Source organism: Mytilus edulis, chromosome 6 (genome assembly GCF_963676685.1).
Source record: "Mytilus edulis chromosome 6, xbMytEdul2.2, whole genome shotgun sequence".
Classification (NCBI taxonomy): Eukaryota; Metazoa; Mollusca; class Bivalvia; order Mytilida; family Mytilidae; genus Mytilus; species Mytilus edulis.
In genome coordinates, this window is record NC_092349.1 from 17,159,472 (window position 1) to 17,182,062 (window position 22,591).

Consider the following 22,591-nt stretch of genomic DNA (forward strand, 5'->3'; position numbering starts at 1 on the left):
CCCAGTGCTAATCTATCGGGATCAGAAAACAGTTCATATAATATAATACTCTTCTGTTGAAATATATGATAAAGCGTATAATACATGGCAAAATCCGTATCACATGCCGTATCACCCTCGACCAATATCATCCCTCGGGCCTAAAGGCCCTTGGGCTGATATTGATGTCTCGGGATGATACGACATATGATACGGATTTTGCCATGTATTATTCTCTATATAATTGTTTGTATTTTACTACCATGTATAGCAAATTGTTTATCCATTCGGTCATTACCATTTATTGTAAATGCGTGTGTGCCAATAAAATATTGTCTAAAATATTGTCTATTGTCGTATCAGGCTGCGCTTAGCGAAACATTTTTTTATACGGCTAACTAAAATCGAATAATTTCTTATGACATAAAAGAAGTACAAATTAACGTTTTAATAATATTATTAGAATATCTTTATACAAATCATTGGTGTGTGAGTCTTGTGTCATTTTTTTTTAATTCAGTGTTTAATTTGTGCCTCAATTGAAATAATTGAAGGCTCCTTCAAGTCTCGTTAAAATCTGAAATCTCGTATCGTAGCGAATAACACAAAAAGAAACATGTCTGCCATCAAGTCGCTAAATCCTAAAGCTGAAGTTGCAAGAGCTGCTCAGGCCTTAGCTGTGAACATTAGTGCAGCAAAAGGTCTTCAGGATGTTCTTAAATCTAATCTTGGTCCAAAGGGCACACTGAAGATGTAAGCAATTTACATAATTCATATTTTATATTATAATCATGATCAGACATGTGGATACCACATGGTTTCAGTTCGAAGAATTTTCTAGAATCTATTGACAGAATGTCCTTAGAAACATATATATTTTATGTCATTTTGTTGAAGAGAGTTTGTTAATACCGGAAAGCAAAATCTTTGAAATAAAAGGCATTGAACACCTCCGTGATTCGGAAAGTGCCGAAGTGACCTTTTCTTGGAAAAAAAAGGGGGGGTATTGTTTCTTCTTTTTCGCGTGAATTTATCTCGGACTGGTTTTTATTTTTGGTACCAGGTACTAACATCTTATCGCTAATTGGAAATATGTCCTGTTTGAACTGTTGACATCATACAACAATCTCTTTTCCATTTCGGCATCAGATATTTCTATGTTCAAGATTACTCTTGCATCCATCGGCTGTTTTGCCAGACAAGCTTGGGCATCAAGATGTCAGAATTCGTCCCATAGAAAAAGGTGGATATTTGCCTGTCCAAAAATGAATGTGCTGCTTTGTTGCTTCTGGGACTGACTGACAACCTTGGATCAATATAAATTGGGCATGAATTTGTATATATTTCATTATCTCTTTATTTATGAAAGTTTTCATCTTTCTATGACACCTTCCTCGGTATGTCTATGAAGTCATAACGCTGAAGCCATTTTTTTTCGTCTAATCTTTGAACATGTTGAAAGAGAATTCAGCAGATGCATAGACATAATTTTGCCTTCCTTGTGATAATTGGTGGAAAATATATGCAGTAATATCCAAAAGAAAATAAGTTTCTATTTCATTTAAGCTGGACTATTCCTAAGAGTATAAAATATCAAACTCTGTAAAATTTGATGTATCCCAAATTTTTGAACATTCAATTTCCAATACTTTCCAGAAATTTGATTTTTACTAATTTTACAGAGCTTGACATTTTATATTCTCCAGAAGTGACGTATTTTGTGAATTTTTGGGCCAATACCCATATACTGGAAGCTGACAAAAAAAAAGGACAAATGTATATGAAAGAGGAATATGTGATTCATTGACACATTTGAATAATTTTGCTGTATGTGTTACTTGACAGGTTGGTGTCTGGTTCAGGAGATATCAAACTGACCAAGGATGGAAATGTACTACTTCATGAAATGGTAAGATATAATGTGGTCACTGGCACCCTTCACACTTAACTTTGAATCAAGAAGCCAGAAGCTTTTAGATAGATTCTGTTGGCTTGGAGAGAAGAATTTCACAAGCCTGAAAGCAATTTTACTAGCCTGAAAGCAATTTTTCAATCATGAAAGCAATTTACCAATCCTGAAAGCAATATTTCAAGCATGAAAACAATTTTACTAGCCTGAAAGCAGTTAGCAAACTTACAAGCCTGAAAGCAATTAGCAAACTCACAAGCATGAAAGCAATTTTACAAGCCTGTAAACAATTTGACAAGCCTGAAAGCAATTTTACAAGCATGAAAACAATTTTACAAGCCTGAAAGCAATTTTACAAGCATGAACACAATTTTACAAACCTGAAAGCAATTTTACAAACCAATGCTGTAGGACTTGTGGTTAAGCATGAAGACTGCACTGGTTACCTCGTCAACTTAACATCTCATTTTCAAATTCTAGTTAGAAAGTTAATTATGTCTCTATTAGACACAATACTTTCTCCATAATCAAAATAATTATAAAAACGTGCAAATATTTCTGATTTTAGTACTTTTGATGTACCTGAGTTGCATTGTAGATAAAAATATATATATATAAGAAAAAATAAGACCAATTTTTATATATTTTTTTGACAATTTTTCTGTTAAAATTCATTGTAGTAAATTAACATCTATGATAAGACATTTAAGCCACTGATTTTCCTCAGTTTTATTTCAATTAATTACAGTATATTCCCTTTTGGAATTTCTACACAAGATATTTATATGTAAACACAACTGTAGTGTACTACTGTGGATTTATTGATTTTTCGTGGATATCCAGTTTTTCGAAAATTGGTATAAAAATGTTGATGAATCCACAGTAATACATATGACCATTTAATTTTTGTAGTCTCTTTTATTAAACAATTTTACTGATGACTGTTCCCTAACATTATTCAATAATTCCTTAATGACATTGAATAATAAAAATGTTTATCTTCAATAGCAAATCCAGCATCCAACAGCTTCTCTGATTGCCAGAGTAGCCACAGCTCAGGATGACATCACCGGAGACGGGACAACATCTAACGTTCTTATCATTGGAGAACTCCTCAAACAGGCTGATCTTTACATCTCAGAAGTGAGTAGTTATGAAATTAAGTGTTAGGTATATTTCATTTAAAGTTTCAGTACTTTGAACTTAACTTACATGTACATGTATGTGCCAAATTGTCTTCAGTTTTTGTCGGACTCCAATCATACCATTTATGTCTACTGGAGATAAAATTTGTCTGACCACTAAAAAAATGTTTTAATTGATGTATATGCTTCTATCAAAAGGTTTTCAGCAAAACAATTCATAGCACAGCTTTAAAATGGCATACATCATTTAATTGTGTATTTATTTCTATTTCCCTGCTTGAATTCCTTAAAACAACATTTTTAGTTAAGATGTAAATCATTACTGTGTTTGTCCATAACAATCCAGAAAACTAGTTTGAAGTTTAAAGTTTGATGCAGGCTTTGGTAAGACTTTTACTCAATTCACACAAATTGGTACTTATGAAAAATAAATTAATCCAAACAAACATGTGCAAATTTAAAATCTACTGGGGACAAAATTTACTAACATTCATGTATTCAGTATACAGTTTCAGAAAGAGAAAAACTTGAATACTTTAATAAATGTTTTTATTAATCTAATAATGTTTCTTTTCAGGGTCTACATCCAAGACTAATCACAGAAGGATTTGAGCTGGCAAGAAACAAGGCCCTTGAGGTAACATTCAATCATGTTGAATAACAGTCAAACTTACTCTTACAATTTATAACAATATTTTGCATTTGTTGAGAAACAGACTTGAAATAAATATTCAGCTGATTGCATAGAGTGCTTGCTAGCTGAACTGTGAAGTCATTATTATTTTAGGTAAACTACCCTCACTTAAGAGAAGACTAGTCCTACAGATGAACAATCTATCAATCTGTAGGACTAGACAACTCCGAAAGGAAGGTAGTATACCTAACCTAATTATGACGTCATGGGGAAGCTTACGAAAGATTCGACCTTTACCTACACTTGCTACACACTCAATGCATTCTGCTGTCATATGTGTAATCTTTTTAAAGAAATTTTATACCTACAGGGGGCTGTATTGCTATCAACATATTATCACACTTTTCTCAAAAAGTACAGAAAAGAATGTCTTCACATTTTATTAGCAGTTTTACAGTAAAACACTCATTATCACTTCTCTTGAGATATAAAGTGCATTTAGCACATTCTATACATTCTATACAGAAACATTTCAAAAAATTTATCTATGGAATATTAACTCAGATGTTTAGGCTAAAAAATGGTGTATTAATCATGATTAATCTTGTATCAGTTCTAAAAATACAAAAACTGTAATTGTTAAAGTAATCAATATGTGAAATTGGAGTTATCTTCCTTTCAATGCTTAATTCATCTATGCAATGTAAAATATTAAGTACCTACTTCAAGATGACTGCAACTCTTTCTGATTCTTCAATGCTCACAAGTACTTTGATTTTATACTTTGAATTATGAAAAGGGGTAAAGTATTTGAGCAAGACAACACACAATTGCTTGTTGATATAAACTTTCTCAAACTATATGGCAAGACAAAGGCATTACAGTTGAACAAACAAGTGATTGCTTTAAACAGCAAACATGACAAAAAAATAATGCATTAAAATATGATCTTTAATAGTGTAAATGACCAAAAAACATGGTTTACTTTTACAAATTGTAACTTGGATGGAGTGTTGTCTCATTGGCACTCATACCACATATTCTTATACCCATGTTAAATATAATTATAGGTTTTAGAAGCAGTGAAAATCTCCAAGGAAATTGACCGTGACACTCTGATTCAAGTGGCCCAGACTTCCCTCAAGACTAAAGTGCACTCTGAACTTGCAGATCTTCTGACTGAGGTAAGGAAAAGAACCGAATGACTTATAATAAACGTTCTCAGCAAAAAACAATGTAATACAAAATGAATCAATTGATTTTAATATCATGTACGTATACTCCATACTACCTGGGCATTAGTGTGTTCGCCTGCAGTGTGGGAGGTTGTTGATTCAAACGCTTCCTGCTTCAAACCAAAGACTTTAAAACAAATTAGTATGTGCTACATCTCTTCAAAGCATGCCACATTAAGGAGTTTGAGCAAAGACTGGTTGACTTGGAGGCAGAATAATGCGGGAAAGGGAGGTTGACATTTATCTTGTGCTTTTGAACTGTTACCTTTTCAGCAAGCATGGTAAAAATTCTGGCTCACTGTGTCGGTCTAGTACAAAGCAATGTTTAAACTTTTATCATATTAACATGTTATCATCCTGAATATCTCATATGCCACTGGAAGCTTAAAAGCCATCTGTCTATCCATCTTATTTTGGAATTTCTTGTATAATAAATTGTTGAAAACTTAATATATTTAAACCCTCTATTTGCAGGCAGTAGTAGATGCAGTATTATCTGTAAGGAAGGGAAATGAACCAATAGACTTACATATGGTAGAAATCATGGAGATGCAGCACAAGACAGATATGGACACTGTGTAAGTATTATTATCAACCAGGAAATGTTTTGTCTGTCCATGTTGTTTGTCAGTTTGCTGTATCTTCTTAGTTTTCCCCACATATCCAAATTCAGGAAATGTATGTCATTGAAACTTTTAGATAATCTTTTATAGTATTTGCTGTTCAAATCTATTCAGATATTTTCGATATGTTATTAATTCCAACTGGTTGATAGTTATCTCATTGGCTTTCATACCTAATCTCCTTATTAATACAAGAACTTTGAAATGAATAAAAACTTCACCATTCATGAAGAAAAGAAATACATAACCAAGATGAAGACTTTCATGACTCTGCTCTAGATTTGAATTAAGTAAAGTCAAACCTGCTACATTTATATAAGTCTGCCACGCTAATTTCAATGGAAAATCAGGTCTTGTCAAGTGATCTTGTTTTGGTTCCACTGTAGTCATACCTTTTACATTTTGAACCTCAATTCAAAGGTCATTTATCTTAGAATACAGGTTTGACTGTATGTGTCAGAATTTAACCATGTAGAGGTTGTGTCATATATTTATGATGTACAATGATACACTTTCAGACTTGTAAAGGGTTTAGTATTAGATCACGGAGCACGCCATCCACAAATGCCAAAGCGTGTTGAAGATGCCTACATCCTCACTTGTAATGTTTCATTGGAGTATGAAAAAACGTAAGTTTTATTCAATTTTAGTCAAATGTATTTTTTAGTCATTAAAAGATATATATACAACAGTGTTCTCCCCAGGATTTTTGGATAGCACCAGGGTAACGCGTGACGAAATGAATTTTACAATATTGTGTGTCGCGTTGTGTCGCTTATTTTTTTCTTGTTAGTTTTTGTCATTACCTTTTTGCCTTTGTTTTGTTTACTATGGTACTGTGTTGTATGGACTTTGGGTCAGAACATTATTGGTAGAAAAAGTAAATCAATAAAACAGTTTGTATACTTTAATATCTTTGAAAAAGAAAAGAAAGCACAATTAGTCTTTAAACTAAAGTCACTTATATTTTGATCAAGCCATTTTGTCCCAATACTTGTAGTTACACTACACATTCCCCATGTTAGATTTGACCATAACAATGAACTTTGAACACAATTAATTTTTGATACAGAATCTTCAGTAAATTAAAAACTTTCTTTTCTTTTTAACAACAACAAATTAATTTATTTTCTTATGCATATTAGTTTTTACTTTAAATTATTAATTACTACCAATTTCATATAAAAGTCTGTGTATCAATAAAGGTATGATTCTCTAAAATAATTTGCAAAACATTTTTGTTGGTATGTTCTACGAAAGTTTTTATCCTTAATGTAACATTCTAATATAATTTTGCATTCAATTTGTACTTTATTTTAATTTTCAATGAGAAATTATATGTGAGGAGCATTTATTTGTAATAAGCAAAATCAGGGGAAGTAACTCCACAATTAATTTCTAACAGGCAAATTATTTTGACTAAAGACTGGCGTAATAGAGTTCATTAACAAATGTCTGCTTGTCCCCTATTACAAGTCTGTTATTAAAAATATGATCTCTTAATTAATTAAAACACAAGAGAATCATGTACATCGATTAAATCCAATCATCAAGGTTAACCTCAACAGGTAAATCGATCACGTGGTGTAAACAATCTACTTGTCAATACTGGATTAAACTGGTTAGAACTGGTCAATTTTCATGTAAAATTTTAATCCTCACTGAAAGTTGAAGTCATCTGAAACTTTACCGATTTTGATACGATTTTTTTACCGAAAACTTTAGCACCACGGAGAAAAATTATACATCGCGGCAAGAACGATACCACCGCGGTAGAAAATTATACATCGCGGGCCCGTGGTCCTTTAAGGGCCTGGGGAGAACACTGTACAATTAAAACAAGCTATAATGAGATACTTAAGGTAACACGATACCGAATGGCATATCTCCCGATTTCCAAAATTTTTGGCATACGTGTACTTTGAATCGAGTTACATCGGAATATGTAATAAAAAACGGGGGTCACCATTTTTGTTTTTTTGTAATTTTCATAGGAAAACGTCAATTTTGTCGACAAATTTACTTAGGTATATAGGGGAAATGCCTTGTTTTCGGCTTACCTTTTTAGATTTTCGAATGGATGGCTATTTTCTTATATACGGAGAAAAACAAAAAACTAACATAATATCCAGGATTGCATAGTGAATCCATACACGTATAGAAACTCATATGTCACCATCCTTGTTTTTGAAATAAATGGCTTCAAAGTTGATCGATAGGCCTAGAATTTGACCAAATACGTGTGACGTTATGGTGTACGGAATATAACGTTATTCCTTCTCAGAGAAATGGAGAAAAAAGTATGTGTCGGGATCTGAATGAGTATATTTTATTTTCATTTCCCCTGTCGACTGTCGTAAAGTTCCTAGTAATGCAATATAAAATTCTACTGAATCAGATATAATTTTATTTCGTCCTGCACATGGAATTTCACTCATATGAATTAATATCAATATCGTCCGATTTTCACATCAAACGAGCATATATATCATGACTTGAAACTTGCGTGAACAGGTTCCATGTGAATCTTATGATAATAGTTCATGCATAAATCACCGGAATTTTGTACACGTTAAATTCACGTAAATATTTGAAATAAAATTATTTAAATGATATCTTTATTCTAAAATTTGATTAAAACCATAAAAAATACCTTCAGATTTTTGTTAAGTTTACGTGAAAATTAAATGAATCATTTCACGTGAGATTCATCCGAATTACTGATTTTTAACTCCATCATATTAGACAATGGTGGTATCATCACTTCATCCTGTGATGCAGAAATATAGTATTTTAAAAAAATTGATTCATTTAACAGTTTTTAAATTGTTCGGTTTGATGGTTGTTTAACGTTCAGTGGCAAATAGTTCATGCATGTTCGGGACGATACAATACAATTTTAAATACAGTTGTTTATAAAAGACAAATTTGATGCACCAGTCAAGAAAGATTTTGTGGAAATTATGAGGAAAAATAATGATCATGATAAAATACACATTCCAAAAAATAAAATAACAAAACTCCAAGAAAAAATCAAAACGAAAAAACCCTTATCAAATGACGAAATCAAAAGCTGAAAAACATCAAAAGAATGATAAACAGCTGTCATATTCTTGACTTGGTGCATACAATACATGTAGTATAGTGTACTCTGCGTTGTGTAAATGTGTTACTTAATTGCTCAGCAAGTCGGACAAACTTGCAAACTGTTAACCAGAATAATTCAGTCGTTATATTCCGCTTACTACATTACGTAAGTAGGAGAGATCGATTACGGGGAGGGACTGAATTATTCGGGTTAGCAAACTGTATGCAAAATTTCACAAATTTCAACATTCTGTCATTTGTGAAAAATTATTTACATAACAAATCTTGAGATCATATATGCATTTTTTATATAAGTAAAACAACTGCGAAATTTAAAAGTTCCAGCTTGAAATTCAACCTGTATCAGATGTAAACCGGAGTCTGTACTATGTGTGCCTTTGTATTTTTATCAAAATGCCTAATCCAGCAGGCTGCCATGAAACAAAAAAGAAACTCCAGACGATATGCGCACCTATAATATGAGTAGTAACACCAGGTACATAGTTTTAAAGCTGAAGCAAAACTACTGTAGTTCTAACTAATTAGCCGAATTAACTCCGCGATGATGGTCGGGAAATTTTAAACTGACGCTATACATGTATATATATACTTGTATACTTGTTCTAAAAACTAATTTTAAGAAAGAAACTTTCCGGGCCTTTTCCGACGCCTATTATGCGAGCAGTATGGCCCGCAGAGCCCTAAAAGGTAACTTTGTTAATTTTCTTTCAGTCGTTTTGTCTCCCAACTTGTACATGTACATTACTTCCAACTCAAAACTAAAAAAAACACCGAATACCCATGCAAGCGTAAATTAACACGAATATAAAATCTAAATGATTTCAAGATCTAACTTTTATACAGTCTCTTGCCGTTTGAATAATAAAAAGTCAGCCGTTTGCATGTAAATTTCGAGAAAAAAATTATACCGGAATCAGGGAACACGGAACCTGTCTGACTACAGCCAGCCCCAATTATCAACTTGTGTTTGTAGACGCAAGTGGATACTCGGGGGCTGGCTTTATTTAGACTGTACTGGAACCTAAATTTTGTTATTTTATTTCTGCCGAATCAAGTGCCCATGTATTGCTCAGCCTTCGTTAACTTTCTAATGCTTCATTCCGATGTTGCTGTCCATCCTGAGTAGACGTGGTTTAAACGATTACAAAGCTGGCGATGTATTTTAAAATATTTCCAAAACTATATCGAATTTACTCTGTACAGACCAATGAATTTCAGAGACTGTTTACACATGGAACACAGGAAAAGTTATTCGGCTAAATAACCAATTTTTTACATTCCATACAAACAAACTATTTTCTGTATGATTTTCAACGTCTGCTTGTATTGTGCTTTCCCCCCTAATTATATCCGTATTCTCATCCAAATAAATTTCAATTTTGTCCGAGCGGTGTTTTTGATGACCATTTTAAAACGAATTAATAGTTGTAAAATTCCCCGTTTATTTCACACATCATCCTAAGCTTCTATGAATTAGATTTCTACTTTCAAAACAAAATTTCATGGGGATACGGCGTGAATCATGAATAAGTACTTATTGCAAAAATAAACCAAGGTTTACTTTTATAAATTGTTTTTTGGATGGAGAGTTGTCTCATTGGCACTCACACCACATCTTCCTATATCTATACCAAGAATAAAAATAAAGTGATAAAACTGTGTCTGTTATGCATAAGAACATATATAGATAAAGCGTGCAGATGCTTAAATATCAAAGAAACAGAATATTTAAAAAGTAAAGTAATACTTTTTAAAGATTAACAATGAGCAGAATGATTGCCGGAAAACGATAAAACAATCTATGTCAAATAACCGCTACGTATTGCATAAAAACTCTTGGCACTCTGCATTTAGGGAAAGTTACTGTTAAAAATGCTACACAAAACCCGCTGCATTGGCTTATATGTGTGAACGTTATTCGATAACGTCAGGAACGATAACTCATGGCGTAACGTCATTCGGTATCGTGTTACCTTAAACTGAAATAACATGTAAAAACAAAAATGGGTATTCAATGAATATTAAATAATCCACAGTAACATGTATACACATACAATAAATAGTTTTCTTGCTATTACCATCTGACACTTAAAAATAATAAACAATGTACTTTTACTCAAGTTTATACTTTACTTTTACAGTGAGGTGAATTCAGGATTTTTCTACAAGAGTGCTGATGAACGAGAGAAGTTTGTTCAGGCTGAGAGGAAGTTTATTGATGATAGAGTGGAGAAAATCATTGCTCTGAAGAAGAAAGTCTGTGATGGCAACAAGAAAAGCTTTGTTGTCATTAACCAGAAGGTAATTTACACTTTATGAAACAAGGATTCTTGCAGAAAAGGTTAATTATCCAAAAGTTTATTTAGAATGTACGAAACAAGCATTCACACATTAAAAGTCACAATTCATTTAGGAGATAATTTCTTCCAGTAATTTAGACCTTACAAAACAAGCATTAAAATGGAAAAAGTATAAATGTAAGAATTCCTTTAGGCCACACCAATTTGATTCCTTGTTCGACGGACCCGCCCGCACCTATTTTTTTCAAAACAGATTTTTTTTATTTTTTTTATATTCCCGCTTCCCGCATCCGGAAATGTAATCATGTCTATTTCCTGACCGTTTTTTTGTAAATATTATAAAAAGAACAAAAAGTTGGTTACTTTCCCCCTTACTTATATTCCCTATTAAAAAATGTTCGTTTTTAGAATAAAGTACAAAGAACTTCTGAAGGATTTGCCTTCAACTGCATTTATATTGTATGCTGGCGAAACAAAACTATTCATAGCCGCTGCATGTTTATGCACCTGTCCTGATTGATTCAGGGGCCTGTCGTTCAGCAGTTATTGTTTGTTGATGTTGTTCATTGGTATTTTCCCGTTTGGATATACATGATATATAAATTAGATCGTTGGTTTTCCTCTTCGAATTGTGTACGCTAATAATTTTGGGGTCCTTTATAGCCTGCTGTTTGGTCTGTATCAAAGCCCTGTGTAAAAGGCCGTACTTTGACCTGTGTTTGTTATTATCAGCTGGTTGAGAACAACCCTCCCTCAGACAAGGCGTCATTTTACTGATTTAGAAAAGAAAATAGAAATACCAAGGATTTGTATAGTTCTTCTATACAAAATTTTTTAAACTTAGAATTTTGTACTCAAAAAGAGGAGAGTTACATCATATTTTAAACAACTTTTCTAAAAGAGGTCCACTTATTTTGAATAATATTAAACTGTTAAAGTAAATGTGTTAACATTTATTGAAGTCCAGGAATATTACAAAATTCGTGGACATGTTTTGACCATTTAATACCAGATAGATATATAGTTCTTTGAGAAAATATGAGCCTTTTGTACAAACAAATATATTATAACTTATATTGATCCCTCATAAAACATGTAAAAGGGATATTAATAACATTAAGGGGTTGTCCCCAAACTGATTATGACTTGGAAGGAGAATTGTCTCATTGTCAGTCACACATACATAACCCAGATTTAATTATTTCTTGGTGAACAGGGAAAAAATACTTCAGAAATTAAAGAAATGTCAAAGTACAACATGTACAAGTGATAAATCAAGCTTTAATATTGTCAAAACCTACTATTTTATGTTTACAAAAAAAAATTATAATCGCTCGCCTTTACTTTTCAAGCTTCGCCTCAAAAATTTGCAAATTAAATATTTTTTTATTAAAATTTTCAAATCGCTCGCTCGCCCCAAATTTTGGAGTCCAAAAATCCGTAGAACAAGAAATTAAATTGGTGTGGCCTTATGAGATAATTTCTACTCCATTTTTACAAATTAAAAAATGAATAAATAATTATTTAGAATGCTAAAAAATTATCCTTTGTATTAGTATTTTTTTTTTAATAAATCTGCATTTAACTATGCTATTAATGAATAATTTCCTATAAAAGTATCCAATGATGAATTTATTTTATGAAGAGAAATTATTTCAAAAATGTTGTCTTTTGATATTGAAATGATTGTTAAATAATTCATTGTGTCCATTTGACAGTAGAGGATATCGCCAAGAAATATCTAATCGGGTACAATTTAAACGCAGAAATGGTATCAGTGAAATGAGACCGAGTCATAATTATTTAATATGATATACTTGTGCTGGTGTTGAGAACAGCTACTGAAATTTCACTGCTTTAAAACCGTGGGCTTGTGAATTCTGTCTGAAAATTTGAACATTTGAAGCTTAATTTAAGACTGCAGTGATTATTTATTGTAGGGAATTGATCCACTGTCTTTAGACTTATTGGCCAAGGAAGGAATCATGGGATTGAGGCGAGCTAAGAGGAGAAATATGGAAAGGTAAATTATTGTACAACACCTTATTCTAACGGTCAATTATTTGTATCGACTATCAGGAGTAGAAAAATAATGCATTAACACTAGAAAAATCACTGTACTGTGACCTGTATTTGTTTACACTCTTAATCTTTGATTGATATTTATCTTGTTAGCAATCATATCACATCTCCTTATTTATCTATTATAGGTTGTCTCTGGCTGTCGGGGGAATGGCCATGAACTCTGTTGATGACATGACACCAGATTGTCTAGGATTTGCTGGTCTAGTTTATGAACAAGTGTTGGTAAGTTAAAAAAAGATAAATCTATTTGTCTCAAAATGCAATGGTAAAAGATCAGTAATGGACTAAGTGATGTTTATAACCAGTTTTAAAATTACTGTGCATTTATTTATATTTGTGGAGCAAGCAAAACTTTAATTTTTGGGGAATTTTTTTGCCCCTACCAGTGTGGAAGAGGTATTAAGTTTTACATTTATGTGTCTGTATGTATGTCCATACATCTGTATGTACCGAAAATGGTTTCAGTTCTCTGACTTTAGTTGACGTATACCAAATGATAGAAAACAATGTTTATTACCCCAATACACAGATCAAGTTTGATTTAGGTGGCGTCAAATTTACTGATCTAAAGTTATGTCCCTTTTCAAATGGAAAATTGCTGACAATCAAAAACATGAATGTTAATACTCCAGAAATTTTTTTAACAGAATTCATAGATAGTGCTGAGTAAGCAGAAAAAAGTTTTTATCTTTGAATTCTGTAAATTCAGAAATGATTAAGTTCATTTATTATTGTGATTTTCTCATGTTCTAATGTCAGACTAAAATGCGATTTTAATTTTTGCGATATTGAGAAAAGTTCTGTTTAATTCATATAAAACATTTCAAATGTGATTTTAAGTTATTGTAATAATAACCCTGTCTATTTTCTGTATTTACAGTAAAATGTGATTTTAAGTTATTGTAATAATAACCCTGTCTTTTTTCTGTATTTACAGTAAAATCATGTTTACAATGACTTATTTTACAGGGAGAAAGCAAGTATACATTTATAGAAGATTGTAAACATCCCCAATCTGTGAGTCTGCTGATCAAAGGTCCAAACAAACATACTCTTACTCAGATCAAAGATGCTATCAGGGATGGACTTAGAGCTGTCAAAAATGGTATCGAAGATGGTTAGTAGATTCACAAAAAACATATTTACTGTAGAGTCAAGGTATGGATTATGATGTGGTTTGAATTGAATGATTTCTGTTTTCTGTTTTTAATATGATAAAAGTGGATTCTAATTATATGGTTAAACAAGTTTGTTTGTTGGTGTTAAAAATCTCAGCGACCATGATTATATCATATCCTCCAGTTTTCAATGGTGGAGAGAGTCTTAAGAGAAATAAAAAAACAAAGAAACGCCAATCTTTGGTAGGAAACCAGGCAATCTGTGTTAATCCATTAAAATTATAAGTGAAAACATTTTGTAACGAGCAGGCTTTGAACTCTGAACCTTAGTGATTGAATATTCATTTGATTAATTACTTGGTGAATTGTGTCCAATTAAAAGTGATTGACCTATTTTCTTTTTTCTTTTTACAGCCTGTGTTTTACCAGGAGCAGGAGCATTTGAAATAGCTGCATACCAAGAACTGATGCAGTACAAAAATGAGGTCAAAGGTCGTGCAAGACTTGGTATGTTATTTATGAAATAAATACACTCATTTAAGTTTGAAATAATATAATTTTGTTACCTGTCATTCTGTTTATATAGTGAAAATTGGTCCCCTAGAAAATAAAAGAAATCACAGTAAAGCTTGTTGATAATTATAGAAAACCTCCTGTTCATATGAGAATCTTTTTTGAAATTCATCGATACATCTTTAGTTCATCAGAAACAAAAACATACTAGTCAGTACCATATTCTCATGGAGCTGATATCACTATGGGGGATTAAAAATTGCTGTGTTGAATGCAAAATTCAAACAACATTTATTTTGTAGGAGTACAAGCCTTTGCTGATGCCCTGTTAATCATCATCAAGGTTCTAGCCCAGAACTCTGGTTTAGACCCTCAAGAATCTATAGTCAAATTACAAGAGGAATATACAGGGCCTCAACAAGCTGTAGGACTAGATATAAAAACAGGTAAACTGATGTTCAAGCTACAGGTGTTATAAATAGGCCTCTTAACACTAAGTTAAATTAGCAGGCACTTTTAAGCATTTAAGTCAGCTTGCACAAATAAGGTGACATCAGTTGTATCAGCAGAAAACTCAAATTCATAATCTAGAAACGAACAAAATTTGCTTGAAAATCATGGGAGACAAGTTGATCATTTAAAAGTGAAAAAAATATTCATGACCGGGAGAAATATAATGGTACAACACAGTTTTTCATTACTTTTAACGCCATTTTCATTTATCCATTGTTGTCACTATATCTTTTGTTAACATTGTCCTGTTATTGTTACTATATTAAGTTGAAATTACACTATCAAATACAATAGAGGTTGTTTACTGCCTGTCCAAACATAAAGTTAACCCATCTGTACCATTTGGTGCCATGACCAGGATATGACAAAAATGAAGGCCATTAGAGTGGGCCATTGAGGAGCCACAAGAAGAGTAATTATACCCCATGCAACGAAGTTGCGGAGGGTATAATGTTTTTGACCCGTCCGTCCGTCCGTCAGTCCTGTTTCTTGTCATCGCAACTCCTCTCAAACCACACAACAGAATTTCACGAAACCTTTTCAGATACTAAGGGCTATTCCAGTAAAAAATATCCAGGGGGGGTGGAACGCCACTTATTTTTTGACCCCCCACCTATGGAAAAGATTAAAAAAATACACCCCCACCTAGAACATGTATTTTCTTCCAAGACCCCCTACCTAGAGAAAAAAAATAAAAGATAGCTAGTTTTTTAAAGTATACAAAAATGTTGCATCCTGTCAAATAAATGTAAAATTTGTTGGTTTATCTATTTCAGTGCATCCAAAAAGGGGGGGGCCCCTGCCCCCCCCCTTCCCCCCCCCCCCCCCCCCCCTAAATCCGCCTCTGGTCTCAATGGCAATCATACCACATCTTCTTTTTTATACTAGCTATGTTGCTATTAAAATATAAAATGAAACATGTAACAATGTTATGGAGCAGCAGACGACAGATGCAACATGACGGCAATAGCTCACAGTGACCGAAAAAAGGGGGTGCGATTTTAATTATGGCCCATTTTATTTTTAAAACTGTCAATAACATTTTCAGGTACGACATATTCTTCAGGTGGGGAAACTGGTTGGCACCAACCATTTGATGTTTCAGAGTTTAGTTTGAGCCATAAAATATTTTTGGTAGGCACAATGTAATTCTTTTTTTATTTTTTGTATTTCTTATATACATTTTTTTTTCAATAGGCAAATGTTGAGGAAGATGATATACTCTCCTGTGTAACAAGGTCATATTTTCCCGCAAAAATTAGGCCATTTTTTTCCTTCAATACCACCCACGCAACATGCGCAATAAAAATCTAATTGTCTGTGCCAAATATAAATATTTTTTTATGGACCGCATAGTTTGGATGTCACCCACACATATTTTTTTGTGGGGAGACGGTATGCAAGGGAGAGGGTACTTGAAGTTGTTATAAACTGTATGCAATAAAATATTATTTGGGACAAAAATTGCAAAGAATTGGCCAGTCCACCTTATTAAGGACATATTCTTTGCAAGGAAAGAGATTTAAGTACAGCAAATTCTGCCATTTCAATTTCAATGAATATACAATAACTTCTTCCAACCGCAACAATATTTAAGTTAACCTTTATTTACAATGTTTAAACTGGTACTGTTGCCTTGTTCATGTTCATGTTGGGTTTTTTTTACATTAAATTTGGGTCTTCGTCGATACCATACTTATTCCAGACGTTCCGTATCAGAGGACATTTCAGGCAATTCCTCTGCACTTCTTGTATCATTATATCTTCATCAAGGTGACAAGAATAACAGTATAGAGTACCATTAATTCATAGAACAAAACAACAAATCGCTGAAGAAGTCATGTTTACAAAATGTCAAAATGAGCCAAAGACCAAAAAATGACAAGGACAGTTAAGCGTCTTTTATGGAGACAAAAACTATATTCCTAAAAAGTCTTTGGGGTTCTTCAATCGAAATAATAGCAAGCTAAACTAAATGAGATTATTATAAGGGCTAAATTTCGTCTGTACTAGCCAAATTTAACAAATTTAAAGTTGTTTATAAAAAAAATATATATCATGAATGATGGTTAATTACGTTTTTGGGGTTATCAGTTAGACCGCATGGTTTTATTATTACAATAGGAAAACACCCGAGACGTGAAATCGCATGGTTCTATTATCATAGGTAAACATCCGAGACGTCCCAAAAATATATAGGTGCTCCTATTATTGGAGGAACATTACACAGTTGTGTACACACACATGGCGGCATGGAACACGATCGGAAATTCATTTGACGATATCTAAACGTTTCGAAACGAAGTGAAAAGTATCGTGCGCCACGTGGGCGCTTACATTTGTCACTGTATGCGCCATTTCTTGTCAATATGCGCTATAGGCACAGGGGGCACGTCCTTCCCGATCACTGGTTTGACAAGAACACAAACGGACGCTTAAAATTAGTGGTCTGCCAACTTTATTTGCAGTCGGATGACCTTTTCAGGAGAATCTTCCTTCATAACAGGGGGAACAATATGTTTAACCTATCATTCAGAAACCCCCCACCAACAGAAATGAATTTAAATCGGGACCACCACCCTCCAGAATACAATTATGTTGATAACCCCCCACCTATGGAAAAAAATATCGTCGGCGTTCCGCCCCTCCTAGGTAAATTTTACTGGAATAGCCCTAAGGACATACTATGTAGTTGTGCATATCGACAGGAAATTGCGATTCAATTTTTTTTCTAGGAGTTACGCCCTTTGAACTTATTTACTTTAATGTACTACTGCAACAGTTTGTCATCGCAACTCCTCTCAAACCACACAACAGAATTTCACGAAACCTTTTCAGATAATAAGGACATACTATGTAGTTGTGCATATCGACGGGAAATTGGGATTCAATTTTTTTTCTAGGAGTTACACCCCTTTGAACTTATTTACTTTAATGTACTACTGCAACAGTTTGTCATCGCAACTCCTCTCAAACCACACAACAGAATTTCACGAAACCTTTTCAGATAATAAGGACATACTATGTAGTTGTGCATATCGACGGGAAATTGCGATTCAATTTTTTTTCTAGGAGTTACGCCCCTTTGTAACTTATTTACTTTAATTTACTACTGCAACAGTTTGTCATCACAACTCCTCTCAAACCACACAACAGAATTTCACGAAACCTTTTCACATAATAAGGACATACTACTTAGATGTGCATATCAACAGGAAATTACGATTCAATTTTTTTTCTAGGAGTTAGGGCTATTCCAGTAAAATTTACCTAGGAGGGGCGGAACGCTGACGATATTTTTTTCCATAGGTGGGGGGTTATCAACATAATTGTATTCTGGAGGGTGGTGGTCCCGATTTAAATTCATTTCTGTTGGTGGGGGGTTTCTGAATGATAGGTTAAACATATTGTTCCCCCTGTTATGAAGGAAGATTCTCCTGAAAAGGTCATCCGACTGCAAATAAAGTTGGCAGACCACTAATTTTAAGCGTCCGTTTGTGTTCTTGTCAAACCAGTGATCGGGAAGGACGTGCCCCCTGCGCATATAGCGCATATTGACAAGAAATGGCGCCCACGTGGCGCACGATACTTTTCACTTCGTTTCGAAACGTTTAGATATCGTCAAATGAATTTCCGATCGTGTTCCATGCCGCCATGTGTGTGTACACAACTGTGTAATGTTCCTCCAATAATAGGAGCACCTATATATTTTTGGGACGTCTCGGATGTTTACCTATGATAATAGAACCATGCGATTTCACGTCTCTGGTGTTTTCCTATTGTAATAATAAAACCATGCGGTCTAACTGATAACCCCAAAAACGTAATTAACCATCATTCATGATATATATTTTTTTTATAAACAACTTTAAATTTGTTAAATTTGGCTAGTACAGACGAGATTTAGCCCTTATAATAATCTCATTTAGTTTAGCTTGCTATTATTTCGATTGAAGAACCCCAAAGACTTTTTAGGAATATAGTTTTTGTCTCCATAAAAGACGCTTAACTGTCCTTGTCATTTTTTGGTCTTTGGCTCATTTTGACATTTTGTAAACATGACTTCTTCAGCGATTTGTTTGTTTGTTCTATGAATTAATGGTACTCTATACTGTTATTCTTGTCACCGTGATGAAGATATAATGATACAAGAAGTGCAGAGGAATTGCCTGAAATGTCCTCTGATACGGAACGTCTGGAATAAGTATGGTATCGACGAAGACCCAAATTTAATGTAAAAAAACCCAACATGAACATGAACAAGGCAACAGTACCAGTTTAAACATTGTAAATAAAGGTTTATAACTTAAATATTGTTGCGGTTGGAAGAAGTTATTGTATATTCATTGAAATTGAAATGGCAGAATTTGCTGTACTTAAATCTCTTTCCTTGCAAAGAATATGTCCTTAATAAGGAGGACTGGCCAATTCTTTGCAATTTTTGTCCCAAATAATATTTTATTGCATACAGTTTATAACAACTTCAAGTACCCTCTCCCTTGTATACCGTCTCCCCACAAAAAAATATGTGTGGGTGACATCCAAACTATGCGGTCCATAAAAAAATATTTATATTTGGCACAGACAATTAGATTTTTATTGCGCATGTTGCGTGGGTGGTATTGAAGGAAAAAAATGGCCTAATTTTTGCGGAAAAATATGGCCTTGTTACACAGGAGAGTATATCATCTTCCTCAACATTTGCCTATTGAAAAAAAAATGTATAAAAGAAATACAAAAAATAAAAAAAGAATTACATTGTGCCTACCAAAAATATTTTATGGCTCAAACTAAACTCTGAAACATCAAATGGTTGGTGCCAACCAGTTTCCCCACCTGAAGAATATGTCGTACCTGAAAATGTTATTGACAGTTTTAAAAATAAAATGGGCCATAATTAAAATCGCACCCCCCTTTTTCGGTCACTGTGAGCTATTGCCGTCATGTTGCATCTGTCGTCTGCTGCTCCATAACATTGTAACATGTTTCATTTTATATTTTAATAGCAACATAGCTAGTATAAAAAAGAAGATGTGGTATGATTGCCATTGAGACCAGAGGCGGATTTAGGGGGGGCCAGAGGGCCCCCCCCCTTTTTGGATGCACTGAAATAGATAAACCAACAAATTTTACATTTATTTGACAGGATGCAACATTTTTGTATACTTTAAAAAACTAGCTAACTTTTATTTTTTTTCTCTAGGTAGGGGGTCTTGGAAGAAAATACATGTTCTAGGTGGGGGTGTATTTTTTTAATCTTTTCCATAGGTGGGGGGTCAAAAAATAAGTGGCGTTCCACCCCCCCTGGATAATTTTTACTGGAATAGCCCTTATGCCCCTATGAACTTATTTGCTTTAATGTACTTCTGCAACAGTTTGTCATCTCAACTCCTCTGAAAACACACAACAGAATTTCATGAAATTTTGTAGATAATAAGGACATACTATGTAGATGTGTATATTGACAGGAAATTATTATTCAGTATTTTTTCTTATACAATTTTTTTTTCTTATACTTATTTAATTTCTCCAATGACAATGTGGGGACGTGGGGTATGTGAGCGTGCTCACTAAGGTTCTTTAATTTCAAATATAAAAGACTGTCAAATTCAATGAGTGTTTACCTAATTTTAATAATAAAATATTTTTGTTTGCAAGATAAATCTATTTTATTCATTTTGCATGCCATTACACATCACAGCTAATGGACATTGCATCTAGTTTATTTGAGTATGTGGTCAAGTAAGAGATAGACAGTTTAACTTATGTCAAATGTTAATGCTACTTTTAACACCGTTTCTTTAACCAGTGTTTCTAAGAGAAAGTAGCTCACCATAGTATTTGTATTGTGTTTACATGAAATGTCTGCATAATTATTATATGTTTTCAGGTGAAGCTCTTATACCATCAGATGCTGGAATATTAGACAATTATAGAGTGAAGAGACAATTACTTCATTCATGGTAAGTATGATGATATATACTGTTATGAAATACATTCAAAAAAATTTAGATTTGCTACAAGGTTGTGGTATTAGACATACACCTTTCGCTATTTGTCCTCCATTGCCGGACGTCACAAAATTCCCCGTAAAATTTTGACATTATAATAGATAATGTCTGACGCCACAATGGAAAAGTGATTGTTATACGACTGCAAAATTGGAACAGATTCTAGGGTCAAGCATGAGTTTTCAACATAGCTTTAAGATGTATTTTTAAAATCTTACCATATTCATGATATCTATTCAAAAAGTACTTATTTTATCAAGCTTGAACTTTTTAAAACTGACTGCTGAAAGGGATATATTATTAGAATAATCTTTTTGAATGAATATTTGTAACTAAAACAAATCATATTTCAATATTTAGTGTAGTGCACATACTCATTGTAATGTAAAATTTGAGAAATCTATGCCAAATAACAGTCATGATCCAGATTTCCAATTCACTAAACTTGAAAATTCGATAACACAAGAGAATCATGGTGTACTATTGACATATATTCTTATTAATTACTGTGAAAGTTACAAATTCAAATATTTTAATTTTAAAATTTAATTTTAAATTTGTGTTTTTTCAGTACTGTGATAGCCACCAACCTGTTACTAGTGGATGAAATAATGAGAGCTGGAATGTCTTCTTTGAAAGGATAGCCCTGATCATGGACAAATCTCATATTTAACTTATACATGTTTTCCCATGCTTTTGTACTATAAATAAAATCTGCAGTCATAAACTTGTTATATTTTAAGAATACAGTAGTAATATAAATATAGATTCTACCACTTCATTGAGTGTGATATGATATTTATCCACTCAAAACAGTTATATTTTCAAATTTAAAACATGAGTTAAATTTTAGTCGAGAGTGGATAAATATCGTATTGCACGAGAAATCTGTTTCTCTAATGAGTTTAAAACGATATGCAGACAATCTTAATCTTTTTTTTTTTTTGATCGACCTGCAAAAAGATGTATTCTTTCATCAGGCATGGTCACCTTTGTCCATGAAGTCACAATTGGAATTTCAGAGGAAAGCAAGATTTTTTTTTTCATTATCAAATTTGGACCAATGAAAATCTGACATCAAACGAAAAGTCGAAGGTGACTCTAGGTTTTTACTCTGTCATTTGAGCAAATCTGTTTTCTGAACTTTTTCAGGGCCAAAATTACCCCTGTACAGTAGCTTCCTTACCCATAACATGTGATCCACTATCAGGTCAAAGCATGAAAAATAGAAATTGACATTTGATGCATCTTGACTTTGAAACTATAGAAGTAAATGCCTGTTTGGTTTGGGATTCTGAATAAAGTGTTTCATAAGGGTGATAAGACTTTCTGCATACTACTGTCTTATGAGATACCATTTCAAAATCAAACTTGCTGTTTTCATTTATTTCAAAGCAGGATATGTTCAGATGTAAGTA

General features: G+C 33.1%; 1 protein-coding gene across 1 annotated transcript; it reads left to right on the forward strand.

The window, feature by feature from the left end:
* The first annotated feature begins 550 nt into the window (after positions 1-550).
* On the forward strand, positions 551-21,900 carry LOC139527250 (T-complex protein 1 subunit zeta-like). The gene is made up of 15 exons (XM_071322584.1): positions 551-732; positions 1,825-1,888; positions 2,897-3,031; positions 3,611-3,670; positions 4,738-4,851; positions 5,377-5,480; positions 6,044-6,154; positions 10,775-10,934; positions 12,874-12,956; positions 13,144-13,240; positions 13,988-14,135; positions 14,551-14,643; positions 14,952-15,095; positions 21,053-21,125; positions 21,745-21,900. Exons 1-15 carry the CDS (start codon positions 596-598, stop codon positions 21,815-21,817), a joined length of 1,596 nt encoding a protein of 531 aa, XP_071178685.1. The 5' UTR covers positions 551-595; the 3' UTR covers positions 21,818-21,900.
* The last annotated feature ends 691 nt before the right edge of the window (positions 21,901-22,591 follow it).

Coding starts and splice junctions, on each gene's coding strand:
- LOC139527250 (XM_071322584.1), top strand. CDS start 596: ATGTCTGCCATCAAGTCGCTAAATCCTAAAGCTGAAGTTGCAAGAGCT. Junction 4,852..5,376: donor TTGCAGATCTTCTGACTGAG/GTAAGGAAAAGA, acceptor CTCTATTTGCAG/GCAGTAGTAGATGCAGTATT. Junction 5,481..6,043: donor AAGACAGATATGGACACTGT/GTAAGTATTATT, acceptor ATACACTTTCAG/ACTTGTAAAGGGTTTAGTAT.